Source organism: Loxodonta africana, chromosome 9 (assembly GCF_030014295.1).
Source record: "Loxodonta africana isolate mLoxAfr1 chromosome 9, mLoxAfr1.hap2, whole genome shotgun sequence".
Lineage (NCBI taxonomy): Eukaryota > Metazoa > Chordata > Mammalia > Proboscidea > Elephantidae > Loxodonta > Loxodonta africana.
In genome coordinates, this window is record NC_087350.1 from 59,975,134 (window position 1) to 59,995,394 (window position 20,261).

General features: G+C 40.1%; 1 protein-coding gene across 3 annotated transcripts in view; it reads left to right on the top strand.

The window, feature by feature from the left end:
* The window catches only part of ASTN2 (astrotactin 2), a 1,052,667-nt gene that overhangs the window by 310,962 nt on the left and 721,444 nt on the right, over window positions 1-20,261 (top strand). For all 3 annotated transcript variants that reach the window (XM_064291547.1, XM_064291548.1, XM_064291551.1), the window contains one exon: window positions 19,790-19,897. In XM_064291547.1, the coding sequence (XP_064147617.1) occupies window positions 19,790-19,897 (108 nt within the window). The remainder of the gene's footprint in view (window positions 1-19,789; window positions 19,898-20,261) is intronic.

Here is a 20,261-nt window from a genome sequence, read left to right on the forward strand (position 1 = left end):
TTTGTGACCAAACAAACCCATTGCCATCAAGTTTGATTACGACTCATAGTGACCCCCCTATAGGACAGTGTAGAACTGCCCCAAAGGGTTTCCAAGGAGCAGCTGGTAGATTAGAACTGCTGACCTTTTAGTTAGCAGCCATAGTTTGCTGTAGCTCTTAACCACTGTGCCATCAGGGCTCCTGTTTGTGACCAGAATGTAAAAATATAATTAATTAATAATTAATTAATTTGTATATATTTATCTTATTGTCTTTCAACCATGCTAAACCCACTCATTAGTTCTAGTAGTTTTGTAGATTCCTTAGGATTCTCTTCATAAACAACCATGCCATTTACAAACAAAAATAGTTTCATTTCTTCCTTTCTGATCTTTATGCTTTTTCTTTCATTGTCTTATTACAATGGCTAGAGCAAAGATGTCTCTATATGTTTGGTTTTCAGCAGTTTAGTATGATATACGTAGGCACGTTTTGTTTTGTTTTTCGTGTTTATCCTATTTGATGTTGATCTTCATGAATCCGTTAGTTTTTATCTTATGCTAAGTTTGGTTAATTTTCTTCTCTGACTCCAGTTATCTGTTTTTAGACCTTTTGATGTTGTCCCATGGGTCCCCTAGACACTGTTCAATTTTTTTTTTCAGTTTTTCTTCTCTTTCTTCAGATGGAGAATTTTTATGAATCTGTCTTCAAAAACAATTTTTATTTTCTGTGCCATCTGCATTCTATTAAGCCTATCCAGTGTTTTTTTTTTCAGATTTTTTAAAATTTTCACTTCCAAAATTTCATTTTTTATATTTCTTTTTTCCTTGCTAATATTTCTTATATTTTTATTCATTATGAACCTTGTTTCCTTTACCTAATTGAGCCAAATGTAATAGTTATGTTAAAGTCATTGTCTGATGTCTTGGTTATCTAGTGCTGCTATAACAGAAATACCACAAGTGGATGGCTTTAACAAACAGAAATTTATTCTCTCACAGTTCAGTAGGCTTGAAGTCCAAATTCAGGATGCCAGCTCTTGGTCTGTTCTGGAGGAAGGTCCTTATCATCAATCTTCTCCAGACCAGGAGCTTCTCAGTGCAGGGACCCCAGTTCCAAAGGACGCACTATTTTCCTCGCTCTTGTGTCTTGGTGGTATGAAGTTTCCATGTCTCTCTGCTCGTTTCTCTCATTTATATCCCAAAAGACATTGAATTGAAACACAACCTAATCTTGTAGATTGAGTCCTGCCTCATTAACATAACTACCACTGTTCCCACCTCAGCAACATCATACCAAAAACCAAACAAAAACTGTTGTTATCGAGTTGATTCTGACTCATAGCAACCCTACAATATCACAGAGGTAGGATTTACAACACATAGGAAAATCACATCAGATGGCAAAATGATAGACAATCACTCGGTACTGGGAATCATGGACTAGCCAAGTTAACCCACATTTTTGGGACACACAGTTCAATCCATGACATTTGATAACTCCAACATTTGGGTTATCTTAGGATGGGCCTTTGCTGATGTTCTTTTCCTTGGTAATGTATCAAACTTTTCCAGTTCACAATATACTGAGTAATTTTGGGTTGAATTTTTCATGTTATAAATTTATTATATGACGACTTGGATTCTGTTATATTTCTTTTTTTTTTTTTAATAATTTTTATTGTGCTTTAAGTGAAGGCTTACAAATCAAGTCAGATCTCTCACGCAAAAACCCATATGCACCTTGCTATACACTCCCAATTACTTTCCCCCTAATGAGACAGCCTGCTTTCTCCCTCCACTCCCTCTTTTTGTGTCCATTTCGTCAGCTTCTAACCCCCTCCACCCTCTCATTTCCCCTCCAGGCAGGAGATGCCAACATAGCCTCAAGTGTCCACCTGATCCAAGAAGCTCACTCCTAACCAGCATCCCTGTCCAACCCATTGTCCAGTCCAATCCACGTCTGAAGAGTTGGCTTTGGGAATGGTTACTGTCCTGCGCCAACAGAAGGTCTGGGGGCCATGACCACCTGGGTCCTTCCAGTTTCAGTCAGACCAGTAAGTCTAGTCTTAGGAGAATTCGGGGTTTGCATCCCACTGCTCTCCTGCTCCCTCAGGGGTTCTCTGTTGTGTTACCTGTCAGGGCAGTCCTCGGTTGTAGCTGGACACCATCTAGTTCTTCTGGTCCCAGGATGATGTAGTCGCTGGTTCATGTGGCCCTTTCTGTCTCTTGGGCTAGTAATCGCCTTGTGTCCTTGGTGTTCTTCATTCTCCTTTGATCCAGGTGGGTTGAGACCAGTTGATGCATCTTAGATGGCTGCTTCCTAGTGTTTAAGACCCCAGATGCCACTCTTCAAAGTGGGATGCAGAATGTTTTCTTAATAGATTTTATTATGCCAATTGACTCAGATGTCCACTGAAACCATGGTCCCCAGACCCTTGCCGCTGCTACGCTGGCCTTCAAAGCATTCAGTTTATTCAGGAAACTTCTTTGCTTTTGGTTTAGTCCAACTGTGCTGACCTCCCCTGTATTGTGTGCTGTCTTTTCCTTCCCCTAAAGTAGTTCTTATTTACTATCTAGTGAATACCATTCTCTCACCCTCCCTCCCTCCCCCCTCTCGTAACCACAAAAGAATATTTTCTTCTCAGTTTAAACTATTTCTCAAATTCTTATAATAGTGGTCTTAAACAATATTTGTCCTTTTGCAACTGACTAATTTCACTCAGCATAATGCCTTCCAGGTTCCTCCATGTTATGAAATGTTTCACAGATTCCTCACTGTTCTTTATCGGTGCGTAGTATTCCATTGTGTGAATATACCATAATTTATTTATCCATTCATCGGTTGATGGGCACCTTGATTGCTTCCATGTTTTTGCTGTTGTAAACAGTGCTGCAGTAAACATGGGTTTGCATATATCTGTTCATGTAAAGGCTCTTATTTCTCTAGGATATATTCCAAGGAGTGGGTTTGCTGGATCGTATGGTAGTTCTATTTCTAGCTTTTTAAGGAAGTGCCAAATCAATTTCCAAAGTGGTTGTACCATTTTACATTCCCACCAGCAGTGTAGAAGTGTTGCAGTTTCTCCACAGCCTCTCCAACATTCATTATTTTGTGTTTTGTGGATTAATGCCAGCCTTGTTGGAGTGAGATGAAATCTCGTTGTAGTTTTGATCTGCATTCCTCTAATGGCTAATGATCGTGAACATTGCCTCATATTCTGTTATGTTTCTTTAAAGAGTGTTGATGTTTTGTTTTGGTGAGCAGCAGTTCATATCTCAATCATTTATTGTCTTTAGCTGGACTGGTTGGAGCCTGCCATGCACATGTGTGGTTCAGAGGTCAGTCACAGAAGTGGGCAGAGATTACACACAAATTGTGGGTTCATCTTGTCTGGATCTCTCCTTTTCTGGATTCCTCCCTCACTCTCTGGTCCCTTGGTTGGCTTGGGATCCACCCCAGGGTCCACCATCCAGAGACAGCAAAATGTCTATTGGTGTTTTATTTGCCCAGAGCCATGCTGAAACTGTGACCTACCCTCAAGGCAAAGTTTCAGAAATGAGAAATTAACTGTATGCTGGCTGTTTTCTCCAAATTTCAACTCCTTTCCAAAAATTACCATCTTTCATTTACTTTCCAGAGCCCATAGGTAGTTTTTTTTTTTTTTTTTTTTTTCGGTCCAGAGCTTATTGCTGTTATCTGCAGAAGGATAGGTTTGTTAACACCTCACCCCTCCATGCTATAAGCAAAATATCCTCTATATTCAACTTAATAGGGTTATTGATATAGAATATGTGCGTCTATCTTTTTTCTTATAATTTGTATTGGATCATAAGTGTTTTCTATAATAACATTTCATCAGCAGCAATGTCAGTTCCCACTACTTATCTGTCAGTTTGTCATATTGTGGTGGCTTTTACATTGCTATGATGCTGGAAGCTATGCCACTGGTATTTTAAATACTAGTAGGTCATCCATGGTAGACAGATTTAATCAGAGCTTCCAGACTAAGACAGACAAGGAAGAAAAGCCTGGCTATCTACTTCTGAAAATTAGCCAGTGAAAATTCTATGAATTAGAACAGAATATTGTTTGATAAAGTGATGGAAGATGAGCCCACTTGGTTAGATGGAAGTTGTTCAGAATACACAGTGGCCACAACAATTGACTCAAGCATACCAATAATTGTAAAGGTAACTCAGGACCAGGCAATCTTTCATTCCTTTGAACATGAGGTTGCCATGAGTCAGCACTGACATGAAGGCAATTAACAACAACAACAATGAAGTCAGTTTAGTAGCCCAACATCATTCACCATTTCCCTCAAGTTGGATAATAAGATTATATGCCATTTTTCACTATTCATAAATAAAATTGCAATGAATATAAAGTTGTATAAAGTCTTTCCTATATTTAGGATAGTTTCCATAGGGTGAATTCCCAGAAGTGGGTCAAAAGGGATGGACATTTTTAAAACTCTTTTTTTGTATTGCCAAGTTGCCTCCCAAAAGGGCTCTACAAATTTGTACTGCTTGCAGCTATTTAGGAAAAGGACCATTTTGCAAAACCCTTGCCAGCACTAGATATTATTAAACAGAGGAAAAAAAATCTAACTCAAAAGATGAAAAATTATAACCCAAAATTTATGAATCTGTATACAAAAATATATATTTTTTAATGCCAAAGAAGAGATTTTCCTGGTTCCATTGCCAGAGACTCTAAAATGAAATATGGCTATTGCAGAGAGGGAGACTCTGAAAAATGGAGTTCTAAACCAATCTGTAATAATCACAGATAGCTACAATGAGGGAAGGAACTTAGAAGCATAGAGAGAGAAGATGGGTTTGCACAGCAAACTGAAAGATGGAAAAACAGCCAAAAGTGTGTAACAGATTTGCCCAAATCTATCAGAATACTCTCAGTAAGGTTGGGACTTCAAATCTGTCAAGGCATGGTAGGCAAATTTGAAATAAAACAAGCTTTTAAAATTACATTTGTATAGAACTACTATATGACCCAGCAATTCCATTCCTAGGTATATACCCAAAAAACTCAAAAGCAGACACTCAAGAAGAGACTTGTATAACAGCGTTCATTGCAGCACTATTCACAATAGCCAAAAGGTGGAAATAACCTAAATGCCCATCAGCAGAATGGATAAACAAAATGTGGTGCATACATACAATGGAACACTACTCATCCAATTGGAGAAATGAAGTCTTGATACATGCTACAGTATGGATGGAGATTGAAGACATTATACTGAGTGAAATAAGCCAATCACAAAAAGACAAATATTGTATGACGTCAGTCATATAAAAAGACAAATGTATAAAGACCAAAATTTATTAGTGGTTACCAGGGACAAGTGGAAGGGAGAAAGGGGGTTAACAGGTATGGAAAATTCACATCGATTAAGGGCAAGTTTGCATAGCCAATTATTGTAATTGTTGTCAATAAGTAAAAAGTTGAATTGGCAAAATTTGTGTGATTGATGTATTTATAATAACAGCAAAAAGAAAGAGTAACTGCTGAGGCTGCTTAAAATAACAGCAAAAAGAAAGAGTAACTGCTGAGGCTGCTTACATACAAGCAAATACCTATGGGATTTGGTACCTTGGTTTGTAGGTTTGGGGTCATAGTTTCATGGGACATCCCAGTTAGTTGGCCTAATAACATGTTTAGTGCTTCTGTTCTACTTCCTAGTTCATTGCATAGTGCCTGGGGTCTTAAAAGCTTGCAAGCTGCCATCCAAGGCACAACAAATGGTCTTTATTCACTGGAGCAATAGAAGAAGGAGAGCCAAGAATAGAAGGAGGATATGGAATGTGTGGCTAATTGCCTTCATGAACAACTGCCTCTTTTGCCATGAGACCAGAAGCGCTGGATGGTGCCTGGCTACTATTACTGAACATTTTGATCAGAGATTCCGTAGAAGAATCCTGACCAAAAGGAGGAAGAATGTGGAACAGAATTTCAAATTCTTGTGGCCTTTAGACTTTCTGTAGCCATGGAAGGTAGATGATCCCCTGAAGCTATTGCCCTGAGATAATCTTTAACCCTTAGGACAAAAATATTCCCTGAAGTCATCTTAAAACTGAAAAATAGTTTAGCTTAACTAGTGAAAAAGATATGCTTTGAGCATTATGCCCTTTTGAGAACTATCTATATGGAATCAAAGTGACAACAGCAAATCAAAAGAGTAAATAGTAACTGTCTTTGTTATCTAGTGCTGAATGACAGAAATACCACAAGTGAATGGCTTTAACAAACAGAAGTTTATTCTTTCACAGTCTAGTAGGCTGGAAGTCCAAATTCAGGGTGCCAACTCTAGGGGAAGGCTTTCTCTCTCTGTTGATTATGGGAAAATATCCTTGTCATCAATTTTCCCCCGATCTAGGAGCTTCTCAGCGCAGGAACCCAGGGTCCAAAGGACGTACTCTGCTCCCAGCACTGCTTTCTTGGTAATATGAGGTCCCCCTGTCTCTCTGCTTGCTTCTCTCTTTTATATCTCAAAAGAGATTGACTTAAAACAACATTCTCTTGTTAATTGCGTCCTGCCTCATTAACATAACCATCTCTAATCCTGCCCCATTAACATCATAGAGGTAGAATTTACAACACATAGGAAAATCATATCAGGTAAAAAAAATGGTGGCCAATCACACAATGCTAGGAATCATGGCCTAGCCAAATTGACACACATTTTTGGGGGACACAGTTCAATCCATAACAGTAGCCTTAGGAGGCAGTGAGTATATGTTAATGAGGGAAGAATAACTCAGAAAAGGAGGGCGAGAATGGTTGCACAACTCAAAAAATGTAATCGGTGGCACAAAATTGTACATGTAGAAATTGTTGAATTGGTGTGTGTTTTGCTGTGTATATTCTCAACAACAACAAAAAAATAAGATTAAAAAAATTGCTTTTGGAACAATCAAAACAAGAAAATGATTGTCCCATTGCCTGAAACAACTGAAATCTCATTAAAAGATGAAAGTATAAAACTGAATTCATTCTGAATCTGCCAGATCTGTCACGTATATCAAGAAAAACATTTGAAAGGGAGAATAAAGATGTTTCATAAGGAATGGAGTTCTAACACACAAAGGAGGTAGTATTTACTTTGAAGTATCTGCTTCGATTTGAGTCTCCACATCCAAGCAAATTGCTTTTTCAGGTGATAAAATAGTTTGAAAATATGTTTTTAGAACCACAGAACTGGTTATAATGTTGGAGGAATCAAGGCAAGCAGAGGAACTTCCAAAAGCCTGAAGACAAATCTCATCTTTTTTCAGTAGGTGGTGATGACTCTTAAAACTTGATTTTGATTCCCAACAACAATGAAGTCAGACAAGTTTACATGGTGAGCATGTGGGAAGGGAAATTGGGAGCACTAGAAGCCGCCATGGGTTCACCAAGAATAAGTCATGCCAGGTGAACAACCTTACTACTTTGGATTGGTTTGTTGTACAGGTACATCAAGAAGATACCACACAACAGGATATATGGATGTCAGCAAGATATTTGACAACATTTCTTATAATCAGATTAATTTTTGCATGTGTTTGTTTGTATACTCTATCTTCCCGGTTAGCTGTAACCTCTATGATGGTAGGAAGTATTTCTGTTTCATTCACCAGTACGTATTCTCTTCCTGGTATACATTAGACTCTCAACAAATATTTGTGGAATGAACAACATTGTTTCCAAAGGGGAAAATTGTAGGGTGTTTGATAGTATAGTCACATGGGTTTGTTTTTATTTAATTACATGTTTATTAAGGAGTTGTAGCTAAGCTATGACCTGTAAAGTTCTATTCTCGTCTTAGTTCTCTTTACCGTTGACATACATGGCTTAAATAAGGGCACACCCAGCCTGGGATACTGGGACTAGCAAGGATCACAGTTAGACTTCCTAACCCATCCTTTCTCCTTACTGGCTGTGTGACCTTGTCCAAGAAAAGTAATCCCGGCAAGCATCACTTTCCTCATATTTAAGACGGAGATGTTAGCATCTACTTAATTTCACTTTTATCACTTTCACATATATTAAATGATTTTAACTTGTGTAAACGTGTAGATCCCATTCCTCGACACAATAGGCACGTGGTAACTACTCATTCCTTCCTTTTCTCACCCTGCGCTCCTTTTCAGGAAACCCTTGTGGTGTAGTGGTTAAGTGCTACAGCTGCTAACCAAGAGGTCTGCAGTTCAAATCCACCAGGTGCTCCTTGGAAACTCTGTGGGCAGGTCTTCTCTGTCCTATAGGGTTGCTGTGAGTCAGAATCGACTCATTGGCACTGGGTTTGGGTTTTTGGCTCCTTTTCATGTTCATCCAATTCATAGGTGTGTAGTCAAGGAATGGCGAAAACATGAGATCACAGGATTAGGACAAAAAATATCTTGGGACACTAGAAGAAAGGGCTGAAGTATACAGATACAATTTGATGGTACCAAATGTTCTTTACTCAGGTTTAGAAAAATCAATTCCACAAATGCATGGTGGGAAAGACCAGATTTATTTGCAGTGCATGTGAACAAAGAACTGAAGGCATATTGAATACAAGTCAGCAGCCAGTAAATCTGCAGCTGTTCTGGGCTGCATTATTATAAGTCTAGTGTTTAGAGAAAGGGGAATGATAGTCCATTTCTGCTCTGTGCAGACCAAATAGATCACACCTGGATTATCAGGTCTAGTTCTGGACATCAAATCCCAAAAAGGACTTGTGCAAACTGTAGTACTTTGAAAAGAAGCTGACAAAATGAATTTGAAATATGGGATACGTATCAAAACCACTAAGGTTGGAAAACAATGATTAGATTTGTAGAGGGTGTAGTGACGTGGTCACTCTGATACATACCTGATGAGAATGACGTTGGTGTAACCTTTCTAGAAGGCATTTTGAAAATAGGGATTGAGAACATGAAGTATTTCAATATCCCTTGACCCAGCAATTCCTTTTTCATCCCAAGAAAATTCTACACAGGTATACAAAGGAATGTGCAGAAAAATTTGTCTATAAGAATGTCTTATGCAATATCGTAGTGAAAATCTGGGAACAATATAAAATTTAAACAATAGGGAATTGGTTAAATAAATGATGATACATTGATTCAGTAAAATATTTTGCAGATACTTAAATGACATTAGAGGTAAATACTTAATGACGTGGGATAATGCTTGTGATGTTTCATTTGGCTTTATTTTAATTTCACAAGCAATCTCTGTTCATTTTCCAAAATACAGACTCACAGCAACCTCATAGGACAGAGTAGAACTACCCCATAGGGTTTCCAAAAGTGGCTGGTGGATTCGAACTGCCTGCCTTTTGATTAGCAGCCTGAGCTCTTAACCACTGCACCACCAGGGCTCCAAATGTCAACAAGTGTGTATAAACTTACATGAATGGAATCCCTCTTGGCATTCTTCTCTGTACACTGTTTCATTCAACAAAGTATCATGGACAGGTTCGTATGTCAATAAATATAGATGTAAGTCACTGTATTTAATAGTCTCATGAAAGCCAGTTTCAGCAATATGCCATCATTTTTTATAAGTCCTCTGTAAATGGACCTCTAGGTTATATCCATTTTTACCCAGATTTACAATCATGTTTAATTATATTTTACCATATATATTTTTTAACCGTAATGATTAATTTTACAAATTCAACATGGATCCTAAGAATATTGCAGAATGTTCTTTCCGGGGGAATTAGAGAAACCAGTTCAAGCCAGGGTTTGAATCCAGATCCTGTCACTTGCTGAGTGTGTGACCGTAGGTAAGAACCTCTATTGTGTCTGTTATGAATAGTGCTGCTATGAGCATTTGTGTCCCTCTCTCAGCTTCTGTTTCCACATGAGGAGGATTAGGCGTAGTTGCTAAGGTATGTGCCTGGCACAATGACTAGCCTCTAGCAGGTGCCCAATGGCAAGGAGCTACTGTGCTCAAACCATCTCCAAGAGGTGGATGCTTAAAACATCTGGAGTTTCACTCTAGCGCTCAGGACAGTTGGGAATTGTGTCGCTTAGGGCACATGGGCAGCTTGAGCTGCTTCTGTCCTATTCCTTTGACTGGCACTATTTGTATTCCCTGGGCAGTTGAGGGTCAGATGGGTTTTTGCATTCCTGAGCTACGCATTTCTCTATCTAGCGCAGTTCTGGGCAATCTAAAAATGCAATATCGCTGTCACCAGCTCGAGGAAGACACGGAGCCTGAATAATTTAACATGTCACCGTCATCCATCATGATAGCAAGAGCAGAAGGTGGAGTGTGGAGGGGCGGGCCTGCCAGAGGCTGGTGGAGCAAGCCTGTGGATGGGGCAGGCAGCCCAGGCAGAGGGGGTAGATTTGCAGAAAATGATAAGTAACTCTCACAGGCCAGGGAAGACAGTGCATCCTAGCTCCTGCTCCAGTCTTCCCATATAATCTGACTTTCAAATTGTTCAGATGCCCTGATTGGCCCCAGAGCCAACCTGGGTCAGATCTCTAGTTTACCACCAAATATCTACATCATCTTGAGGAAGCAACTAAATACCTCTGTATATCTCAGCTTATTTATCAGCAAAATCAGATAATAATTCCCACATAGGGGACTTAGCAACACGTATTGAACATCTTAAATGCTTCTTCCGCCAGAAAATAAACTTGCTGAAATGGCAATGAATTTTTGTCTGTTTTCTTTGCTGCTTTACCCTTTGTGCCGAGAACACAGTTCCATACATAGTGGGTACTTAATAATTGTTGAATGAATGAATGGACAAGTTAATGTGTTTTGTTGTTGTGATTATTTGAGGTGACCACTGGTTCTACGAGGGACCAATTGGTCATCCTCTTCACCCACAAACACTGGGGCAGGAACCAGGGAACCTGAGCTCTGTAACATCTCCTCTGTGCCCCAACTTCCCCTCTCCCATCTCCCATTCTCCAGTTCTGTTATCACTATTGTGATGTGACAAAGCGAACAGAATGGTTTTGAGGGATTTTTTTGTTTTGTTTTGCTTTTTAATTGAGGTAAAATTCATATACATCAAATTAACCAGTAACAGCCATGACCACCTGGGATTTATCCAACATAAGAAAATCAGTCATGTAATATACCATATTAATAGACAGGGAGAAGAACCACACGATCATCTTAATTGATGATTAAAAGATATTTGACAAAATCCAACACCCTTTCATGATACAAACTCCTAGGAAACTAGGAATAGAAGGGAGATCCTCAGCATGATAAAGGACATTTATTAAACACATGCACACATACACACACAGCTAATGTCATACTCAGTGGTGAAAGAGTGAAAACTTTCTCCCAAAGATCAGGAGCAAGACAAGGATGCCTGCTTTCATCACTGCTATTCAACATTTTATTGGAAGTTCTAGCCAGAGCAATCAGACAAGAAAAAGAAATAAAAGGCATCCAAATTGGAAAGGAAGAAGTAAAACTGCCTCTCTATTTGCAGATGACGTGATCCTGTATTGAGAATATCCCAAATAATCCACCAGAAAGCTACTAGAGTTAATAAATTCAGAAAAGTTGCAGGGTACAAGATTAATGCACAAAAAGCAGCTATATTCACCAGAAATGAACAATCTGAAAAATAAATCAAGGAAAAAATCCCATTTATAATAGTATGTAAAAGAATAAAATACGTAGGAATGAATTTAATCAGAGAAGTGAAAGACAAGACTTGTACATGGAAAACTTGTACACCAAAAACATTGATAAAAGAAGTTAAAGAAGACCAAAATAAATGAAAAGACTTTCTGTGTTCATGGACTGGAAGACAATATTTTCAGATGTCAATACTACCCAATGCAGTTATTTACAGATTCAATGCAATCCTTATCAAAATTCCCACAGCCTTTTTGCAGAAATGGAAAAAGCAATCTTTAAAGTCATATGAAATCACAAAACCAGGAACCAAACCCATTGCTGTCAAGTCGATGTCGGCTAATAGCGACCCTATAGAACAGAGTAGAGCTGCCCCATAGAGTATCCTAGTGGGTTCAAACTGCTGACCTTTGGTTAGCAGCTGTAGCTCTTAACCACTGCACCACCAGAGCTCACAAGGGGCCCTGAATAGCCAATCTCGAAAAAAAGAAAAGAAGAGGAGGAAGATTCACATTTCTCAGTTTCAAAACATATTATAAATCTACAGTAATTAGACCAGTGTTTGATTACTATAAGGATAGACATATAGACGTATGGGATAGAACGGAAAGCTCAAAAGTAAACCCACACATCAGTACCTCACTCCCTTTCGTGGCTAGATAATTTTCCGTTGTATGGATATACCCCATTTTGTTTATCCGCCCATCAGCTGATGGACATTTGGGTTGTTTGCCTTTTGGCCATGTGAATAGTGCTGCTATGAACATGCATTGACAAGTTTTTGTTTGGATACCTATTTCAGTTCTTTTGGGTGTATACCTAAAAGTACAATTGCTGGATCATATATATGGTAATTCTATCTTTAACTTTTTTTTTTTCCTTTTTTTAGAGTTGTGGTAAATATATATGAAATAAAACATTTGGTGCTTCAACATTCTGCACATATACAGTTGTCCCTCTGGATCCATGGGGGATTGGTTCCAGGACCCCTGCAGATACCAAAATCTGCAGAGCTCAAGATCCTTATATAACATGGTTTGGTGTTTGCATATAGCCTCCACACTTACTCCCGTGTACTTTAAATCATCTCTAAAGTACACGGGAGTAAATACTGTGTAAATAGCAGAATAAAGGGTGCGCATAACATAAGGAGCGAACGAGAGTAGCGAGGCGAACAATGCTCAAACAAGAAGTGCCGGAGAGAAACTGAGGGTCTGCGAAATGGCAGGAGGCTACAGCAGGATATGCCTACATATTTCATTTGCTTGGATTCATCTTAGAGCTTGGCATGCAGCAAACTCAAGTTTTGCTCTTTGGAACTTTCTTTCCTCCCTGCCCTGAGTATTTTTTATCTGCAGTTACTTTAATCCGCGGATGCGGAACCCATGGATATGGAGGGCCAACTGTACAATTTAGTAACATTAATTCTGTTTATTATGTTGGTCAGCCATCACCATGAGGAATGGCTAAACTATTTTCAGTAAAAACCTAGGGCACGTGTCAATTTTACATTCACATCTATTAATGTATGAGGGTTCCAATTTCTTCATATCCTCACCAACATTTGTTATTTTCCAGTTTTTTAGTTTGTTTTTGTTTTTATCATGACTAATCCCGTGGGTGTGATGTGGTATCTCATTGTGGTTTTGATTTGCTAATGACTAATGACTCTGAGTATCTTTTCTTATGAGTATCTGCCTTTCCATGAGAATAAAGGATTTTTGAATCAGACAAAAGCTAGTTTTAAATCTTGACTCTGCCATTTGTAATTTGTGTAATCTTGTATAAGCCTCGAGATTCTGATTTTCGGACTGTCTGGCAGTAAAATGAGGATGATTCTTGCTTCTGGGACTTGTTATGCGGTATAGATGGGATGTTGTAAATAAAGTGCCCAGTGCAGTGCTTATCTCATCATGGTAAGTCCTTAGCCCATCTTCTCCTTGACAGCTACATACTACCATCCGGGACCAGAGGAACTAGAGACCCAAGGAGCTCTGGCAGAGAGGCTGCTGGTTCCAGCAGACAGATAGCCTCTTCTTTTCTCTTGCCAGTCTTTGACCATTCTCACTTTCTCTCAACCCCTAAATGGAATACCTGAGCAGCTCATGTAATTACTGGCTACATTTTAGTGCACTAAATCACAATTTCATATTAAAAATGCTAACAGAGGGGGCCCTTTACCGTTCGTCTGAATCATCTCCAAGTCCATCCATAATTGACCTGTGCCCTCTGCAGATTATGTGTGCACTCAGAGGCTTCATGTCTTGGGTGGCTGCCACTTCCCCAGGATGTCTCAGCAGGCAGGGAAGCCATCTACACATAGCAGTGTTTCCTTTTCTTCTCTTAAATTCATGCAAGCATTACATAAATATATGTCAACATTTAGCCCACTTCATTTGCCTCTGAGCTAAATGTTGACATATATGTTCTTCATAATGACCATGTAGAGTTATGGTCCCCCTTTTAAAGATGGGCTCAGAGAGATTAGGTGCCTTGCCCAAGGCCACATAGCTAATTAGTAGGAAATAGAATTAGAATTCATATCTGACTGTAGTGTATTAATTTCTTTTTCCTGAGATGCATTACTTGCCATGGTTCCTAGATTAAACCATTATATAAACCAACTCCACCACCCATCTGTCAGTTTGTCATACTGTGGTGGCTTGAGTGTTGCTATGATGCTGGAAACTTTGCCACCAATATTTCAGATACCATCAGGGCCATCCATGGTGGACAGGTGTCAGACTAAGAAGAAAGTGTTGGCAACCTACTTCCCAAAATTAGCCAGTGAAAAGTTACGTATCACAACAGAACATCGTCCAACATGTCATCAGAGGTATCAGTCTCTAGAAGAGGGCATCATGTTTGGTGAAGTAGAGGGCCAACAAGTATGTGGGAGACCCTCAGTGAGATATATTGGCACAGTGGCCGCGATGATGGAATCAAACATGCGATTGTGAGGATGACACAGAACAGAACAACGTTTCGTTCTGTTGTACATAAGGTAGCCGTGAGTTGGAGTTGACTTAATGGCAGCTCCATCAAGTTAGCAGCAGCTAACAACATAAACCAACTAGACTCAAAGCGGCTTGAGGGCAGGGACCATAGCTGTTGTCTAATGGAATCTCAAGAACACCATTTTTCATCTTAGTCACATTTACAAAAGATTTAACAGTTTTGTGGAACCTGTGATCTATTTGTCTTTCTCTCCTGTTCTCAGACCCTGGCCCTTAACATGTACTCAATAATATTTTTGTAGCCTTAACAGAATCCAGAGCATCAAAATATTACAAAGCATCTTTTCTAACCATAAACCCATAAAAGTAGAAATCAATAATAGAAAAAGCAAGGAAAAAAAAATTAAACACACAGAAACTGAATAACACCTTGCTCAAGAACTACTGGGTTATAGAAGAAATTAAGGCTGGAATAAAGAAGTTCATAGAATCTAATGAGAATATTTTTGTATGTGTGCCTCTAAAAGTGTACTGTCCAATGTGGTGAGCACTTAAAATGTGGTTAGTCTGTATTGAAAGTCAATGTATGCGTAAAATGTGCACTGGATTTTAAAAACGTATTATGGAAGAAAAGAATATAAAATATTTCAGTAATAATGTTTATGTTAATCACATGTTAAAATGATAATATATAGATCTATTGGTCAAATAAAATATTTTCTGGAAATCCATTTTACCTGTTTATTTTTACCTTTTTGATATGGCAACTAAAACATTTAAAATTGTGAATGTGGCTTGCATTACCTTTCTCTTGTACAGGCTGGTCTAGAGATATCCTCTCTCAGCCTCAGTTTGTACTCTGAAAATGGTCCATTAGTACTCACAGGAGAGAGATGAGGGTGATTCATGATACCTTCCTTGCAGCGACTGCTGTGGGCGTTAAATGACTATTTGCCTATATTTTATTGTCCACCAACTTAGAAACCAAGGGAATAGACTCTGAAGCCATCTTTTTGATTAATGGTGGTTCTACTACTTATAAGCTATGTGACCCTGGGCAAATGACTTAATTTCCCTTTGTTTCCTCATCTATTAAAAAGGGAATAAAAGTAGTAATCTACCTGCTAGGGTTGTTGTAAGAGTTAAGTAAGTTAATACATGACAAAGGTTTAATGTCCAGAATGTTGGCAGTGCTATGTAAGTGTTCACTTTTATTATTACACTAGAATGGCCTGTTGACTTTTTTGTCGTTCCCTCTCGCCTGCCCCAGTAGGGCAAGAATCATGATGCTATGTTTACCTTGGGAGAGATGAATCTGTTTGGGAAAGGCAGGAAGATAAGAAGAAATGGAGAGAACATTTAGCTGGAATATTTAAAAGTACAGACTTTGTACCAAAGCAGGATGTGAAAAGTATCTGGGGCGGACTTCTGACAGAGACACATCCCTCATTTTTTCTCTGCTGCCCAAAACACAGTAGGAAGTATGACAGATGTTCCCTGTACATAAGGGACCTACTTTATTAGATGCCCTCATTCTTCTCTTGGCCAAGAATTATATGTAGATAAATAAAAGTCCCTCCCTCCCTCTGTCTCCCTTCCTTCCTTCCTTCCTTCCTTCCTTCCTTCCTTCCTTCCTTCCTTCCTTCCTTCCTTCCTTCCTCCCTTCCTTCCTTCCTCCCTTCCTCCCTTCCTCCCTTCCTCCCTCCCTCCCTCCCTCCCTCCCTCCCTCCCTCCCTCCCTCCCTCCCTCCCTCCCTCCCTCCCTCCCTCCCTCCATTCCTTCCTCATTCCCTCCCTCCCTTCCTTTATTTTATTTCTCTCCCTCTCTCTCTCCCCCTCCCTCCATCTCTCCCTCCCTCCCTCTCTCTCTTTTTCTGTAACAGTAAAATACTATAATAGCAATTTAAAAAGACCCATTGGCCTCTGGGGATCTCTGATCTCCCGCTTCTTCCAGAAGTTTCATGAAGTCCCTGCCAACCCCATTTCGAATGTGAGTTTTTAAACAAGAAGGGACCTCTGGTAAAGTCTGGAGTCTCCTGCTGTCTCCAGTCCTGCTTTATTTAGTTACTAGGGATTGGGAAGGGTTTGCATTAAGGCAGGGACAGACCATGGCTGAGGGCACATTTGGAAGGAAATGCCAAACGTTGTTGTCCCTTGTGCCTTTCCACCTATTAGAACAAGCTATATAAAGGAAGGAGGCCTAAAATAAAATAATATTTTTTTAATTTTTTAATTTTATTTTAGAAGGAGGCCTAGGTATTAATATTTCCATCTACCGAGCAATAAACCAAGAGTCTGTGACACTTTATGGTGAAGAATACGAACTCGGGCATCAGTCACAGCTGGGTTCAAACTGCAGCTTTCCTTCTTATTAGAAAATCATTTTTCTCTTCTGAATCTCAGTTGCCTCTTCTGTAAAATGGGAACAATACTACCCACCCCCAGGGGTAACATGAGTTTGGAACGCAGTGATATATATACTACAGTGCTTAGCAACAACGTACTATCCAGCAATCTACTATGCACCTCCAAGATTTGTATCCGTTATTGCATACGGTCCTCATTATTAGATACTTGGTGAGGGGCTGGAAGCTGGAAAGACAAATACGCTTCCCCAAGGTCTCCTCCTGATGTGTTTCCAGAAAAACAATTTGTATACTACAGAGCCCACATTGGGAGCTGGACAGACTAGCCCTGAATCTTATTTCTCCTACTCATCAGCTGTGTGACCTTAAGCAAGTAACTTTGCCAAAACAAGTCTTTCTTTTATTATCTAGTTTATTAATTGTGGTGGTGGTGGTGGTTTTTTTTTTTTTTTTTTTTGGTTAGCTGTTGCCTAGTAGGCCCCAGACTTATGATGACACCGTTCACAATGAGTTCAGATCATTGTGATCCATAGGGTTTTCATTGGCTGATTTTCAGAAATAGATCATCAGGCCTTTCTTGTCTGCCTCTGCCTGGAAGCTCCTCTGAGACCTGTTCAGCATCACAGGGCACTGACAGATGGGTGGTGGTTGCACATGTACTGCATTTGTTGGCAGTCAAACCTGGGTCTTCCACATGAAAGGTGAGAGCTTGACCACTGAACCAGCAATACCTCCCACCAAGTATATCATAATGAGGATTGTATGCAATGATGTATGCAAGAGACCCTGGTGGCACAGTGGTTAAGCGTTTGGCTGCTAACCAAAAGGCCAGCAGCTTGAATCCACCAGCTGCTCCTTGGAAACCCTATGGGGCAGTTCTACTCTGTCCTATAGGGTCGCTATAAGTTGGAATCTGTATGACGGCAGTAGGTTTTTTAATGTATACAAATCTTGGAGGCACATAATAGATTGCTGGATAGTAGATTGTTGCTGGAATAAGTGAAAGCACAATAACCATACTGAACATCATTTCGAATGCCGTACTGGAGGAAATTACATAGTAAATCTTTTGGTGAATTGAATAATGTTTCCCCCTAATGTATATTTTTCTCTTCTTCAGGTGGGATTTTTGAATAAGTGATACGTTTACATGATGCTTGATTCAAAAGATAAAAAGGATTTATAGGGAAAAGTAGCCTCCCTCTCACCTCTGTCCTCCAGCCACTTAATTCTCCATCCTGAGGCAACCACTTCTACCAGATTCCTGAGCCTCCTCCCAGAGATAGTCTATTCATGTAGATGTCTGAAGCCCCACTGACCAAACAGTTTTTCATAACCAAAGTCCCTGCTCTCCCCTGCCCTTCCACTCACCCCTCAACATTCTCTGAAGCACTATCCTTGCTGTTTCCTCTCTAGGGAAAGAGTTTACCAATTTTTATTCTCTTTCTTTCCGTATCTTGTTCTTAAAAATGAATAAAAAATACAGGAGAGCACAGAGATGTAAATCAAAAACTGCCCATGTTCCTTCTCTTTAGAGTTAATTATTGTTAAAGTTGGCATATGAGACATTGGTGGTTCTGTGGTAGAATTCTCGCCTTCCATGCAGAAGACCAGGTTCGATTCCTGGACAATGTACCTCATTCACAGCCACCAGCCATCTGTCAGTGTAGACTTGCATGTTGCTCTGATGTTGAACAGTTTTCAGTGGAGCTTCCAGTTTCCAGTGGAGCTTATTATCTTTGTAATAAACTCATGTCATATGAACGCACTGCCCTTTTCTCCTCCATGGTCCTCTGAGTTTGTCTCTGGAGCACCTCTTGCACCTGTCCCTTCTCCCCAATTCATTGCCCTGCCCTCACTGTGGCCTTCATCTGCTCTCAGCTGGGACATCACTGAGCTTCCTAAATGCTTGCTCTGCTTGGAACCCATTCCCAGGTCTGTGTGCCACCAGAGTGTCCTTCCTGGTACATGCAGCCGATCAACTCATTCTCTTGCTCAGGAACCGTCATGACATGCAACTTAAGGCCCTGGCCCTCAGTCTGGCATTCAGGACCCTCCACCTTGTGGCTCTAACTCTCCTTCCCAGCCAGTGCTCGACTCAATGGAGCCTCACATTCTCCATCCCTGGGCCTTTACTCTAGTTGTTTCCTCTCTTTTTCCACCTCTGAAGCCCCATCCACCCTTCAAGCCCTGACTTAAATCTTCCCTTTTCCACAAAGCCTTCACAGATCCTCCTTACTGAGATGGATTGCACTCCCCTCCATATTCCTAGTACCACACTGCATGGTAAACATAAGCCATAAATTAGGTTTAAGGCTCCTTAGGATCCCATTTGTCCCCCTGACTAGCTTATGATCCCCTGGCTGGCAAGGACTGGGCCGTATTTATCTTTGTTTCCCTGGTGTCTGGCATATAGTAAGCATATGATTGAAATGTTTGTGAAATTATATTGCCTGGAGTATTTTCTTAGAGGTAGGCTCATAATACTAAGCAAGAATGACTATCAATTATTTAGTACTCACCATGGACCAGGTATTTTATATAGTATATCTCCTTTAATCTCCAAACCAACCCCACAAGGTTAATAGTTATTGAACCTATTTTGAAATAAAGCACGAAGGGCTCAGAAAGATGGGGTGTCTCCTCTCAAGGTCACATGGCCAGGATGCTGCTAAGCCATGGTTGGAACCCAGATCTGCCTCATTGCAGAGCCTGAATGCTTTCCATTCATCATGCAGCCGCCTAGGCCATTTGAGATTTACAGAGAGAAGTCTGGGGGATGTGGTTGCTGATATTAGGGATGGTTGAGGAATTTAGCAATCTTCTGGAGGCCTGGAAGGATGACTGATAGCATTTGCTTCCTTGCAGGGGGGATCAGCTTTGGGAGAACCAAAGGGACGTCCGGTTCAGAGGCAGACGACGAAACACAGCTGACGTTCTACACAGAGCAGTACCGGAGTCGTCGCCGCAGCAAAGGTAATGGAGGCCTGACTCCATACTGCCTTGGGAAGGTGTCAGAACCACAGTTTGCTGTAGGAAAGCCTGGGAAATAAGTTTTGTGATCAATAAACGCCTTGCCCTCGAGTTGATTCCGACTCATAGCACAATGGCAAACATTGAATTTGTTTCTCAACCTGGTCCTGAGCTCAGCATCTGAGCCCCTGGCTAGACTGGTGACCTTCATTATATCCTTTGCCCCTCCATTCTTCATTTACTTTCTTCCCACCTCATCCCTCAAAGGATTTGGGGCAGTGTTTTAAATTTTATACATTAAAAAAAAAGGCAACACAGGAAATGAAATAACTAAAGGAATTAGATTAAAAGGAAAATAAGAACAAGG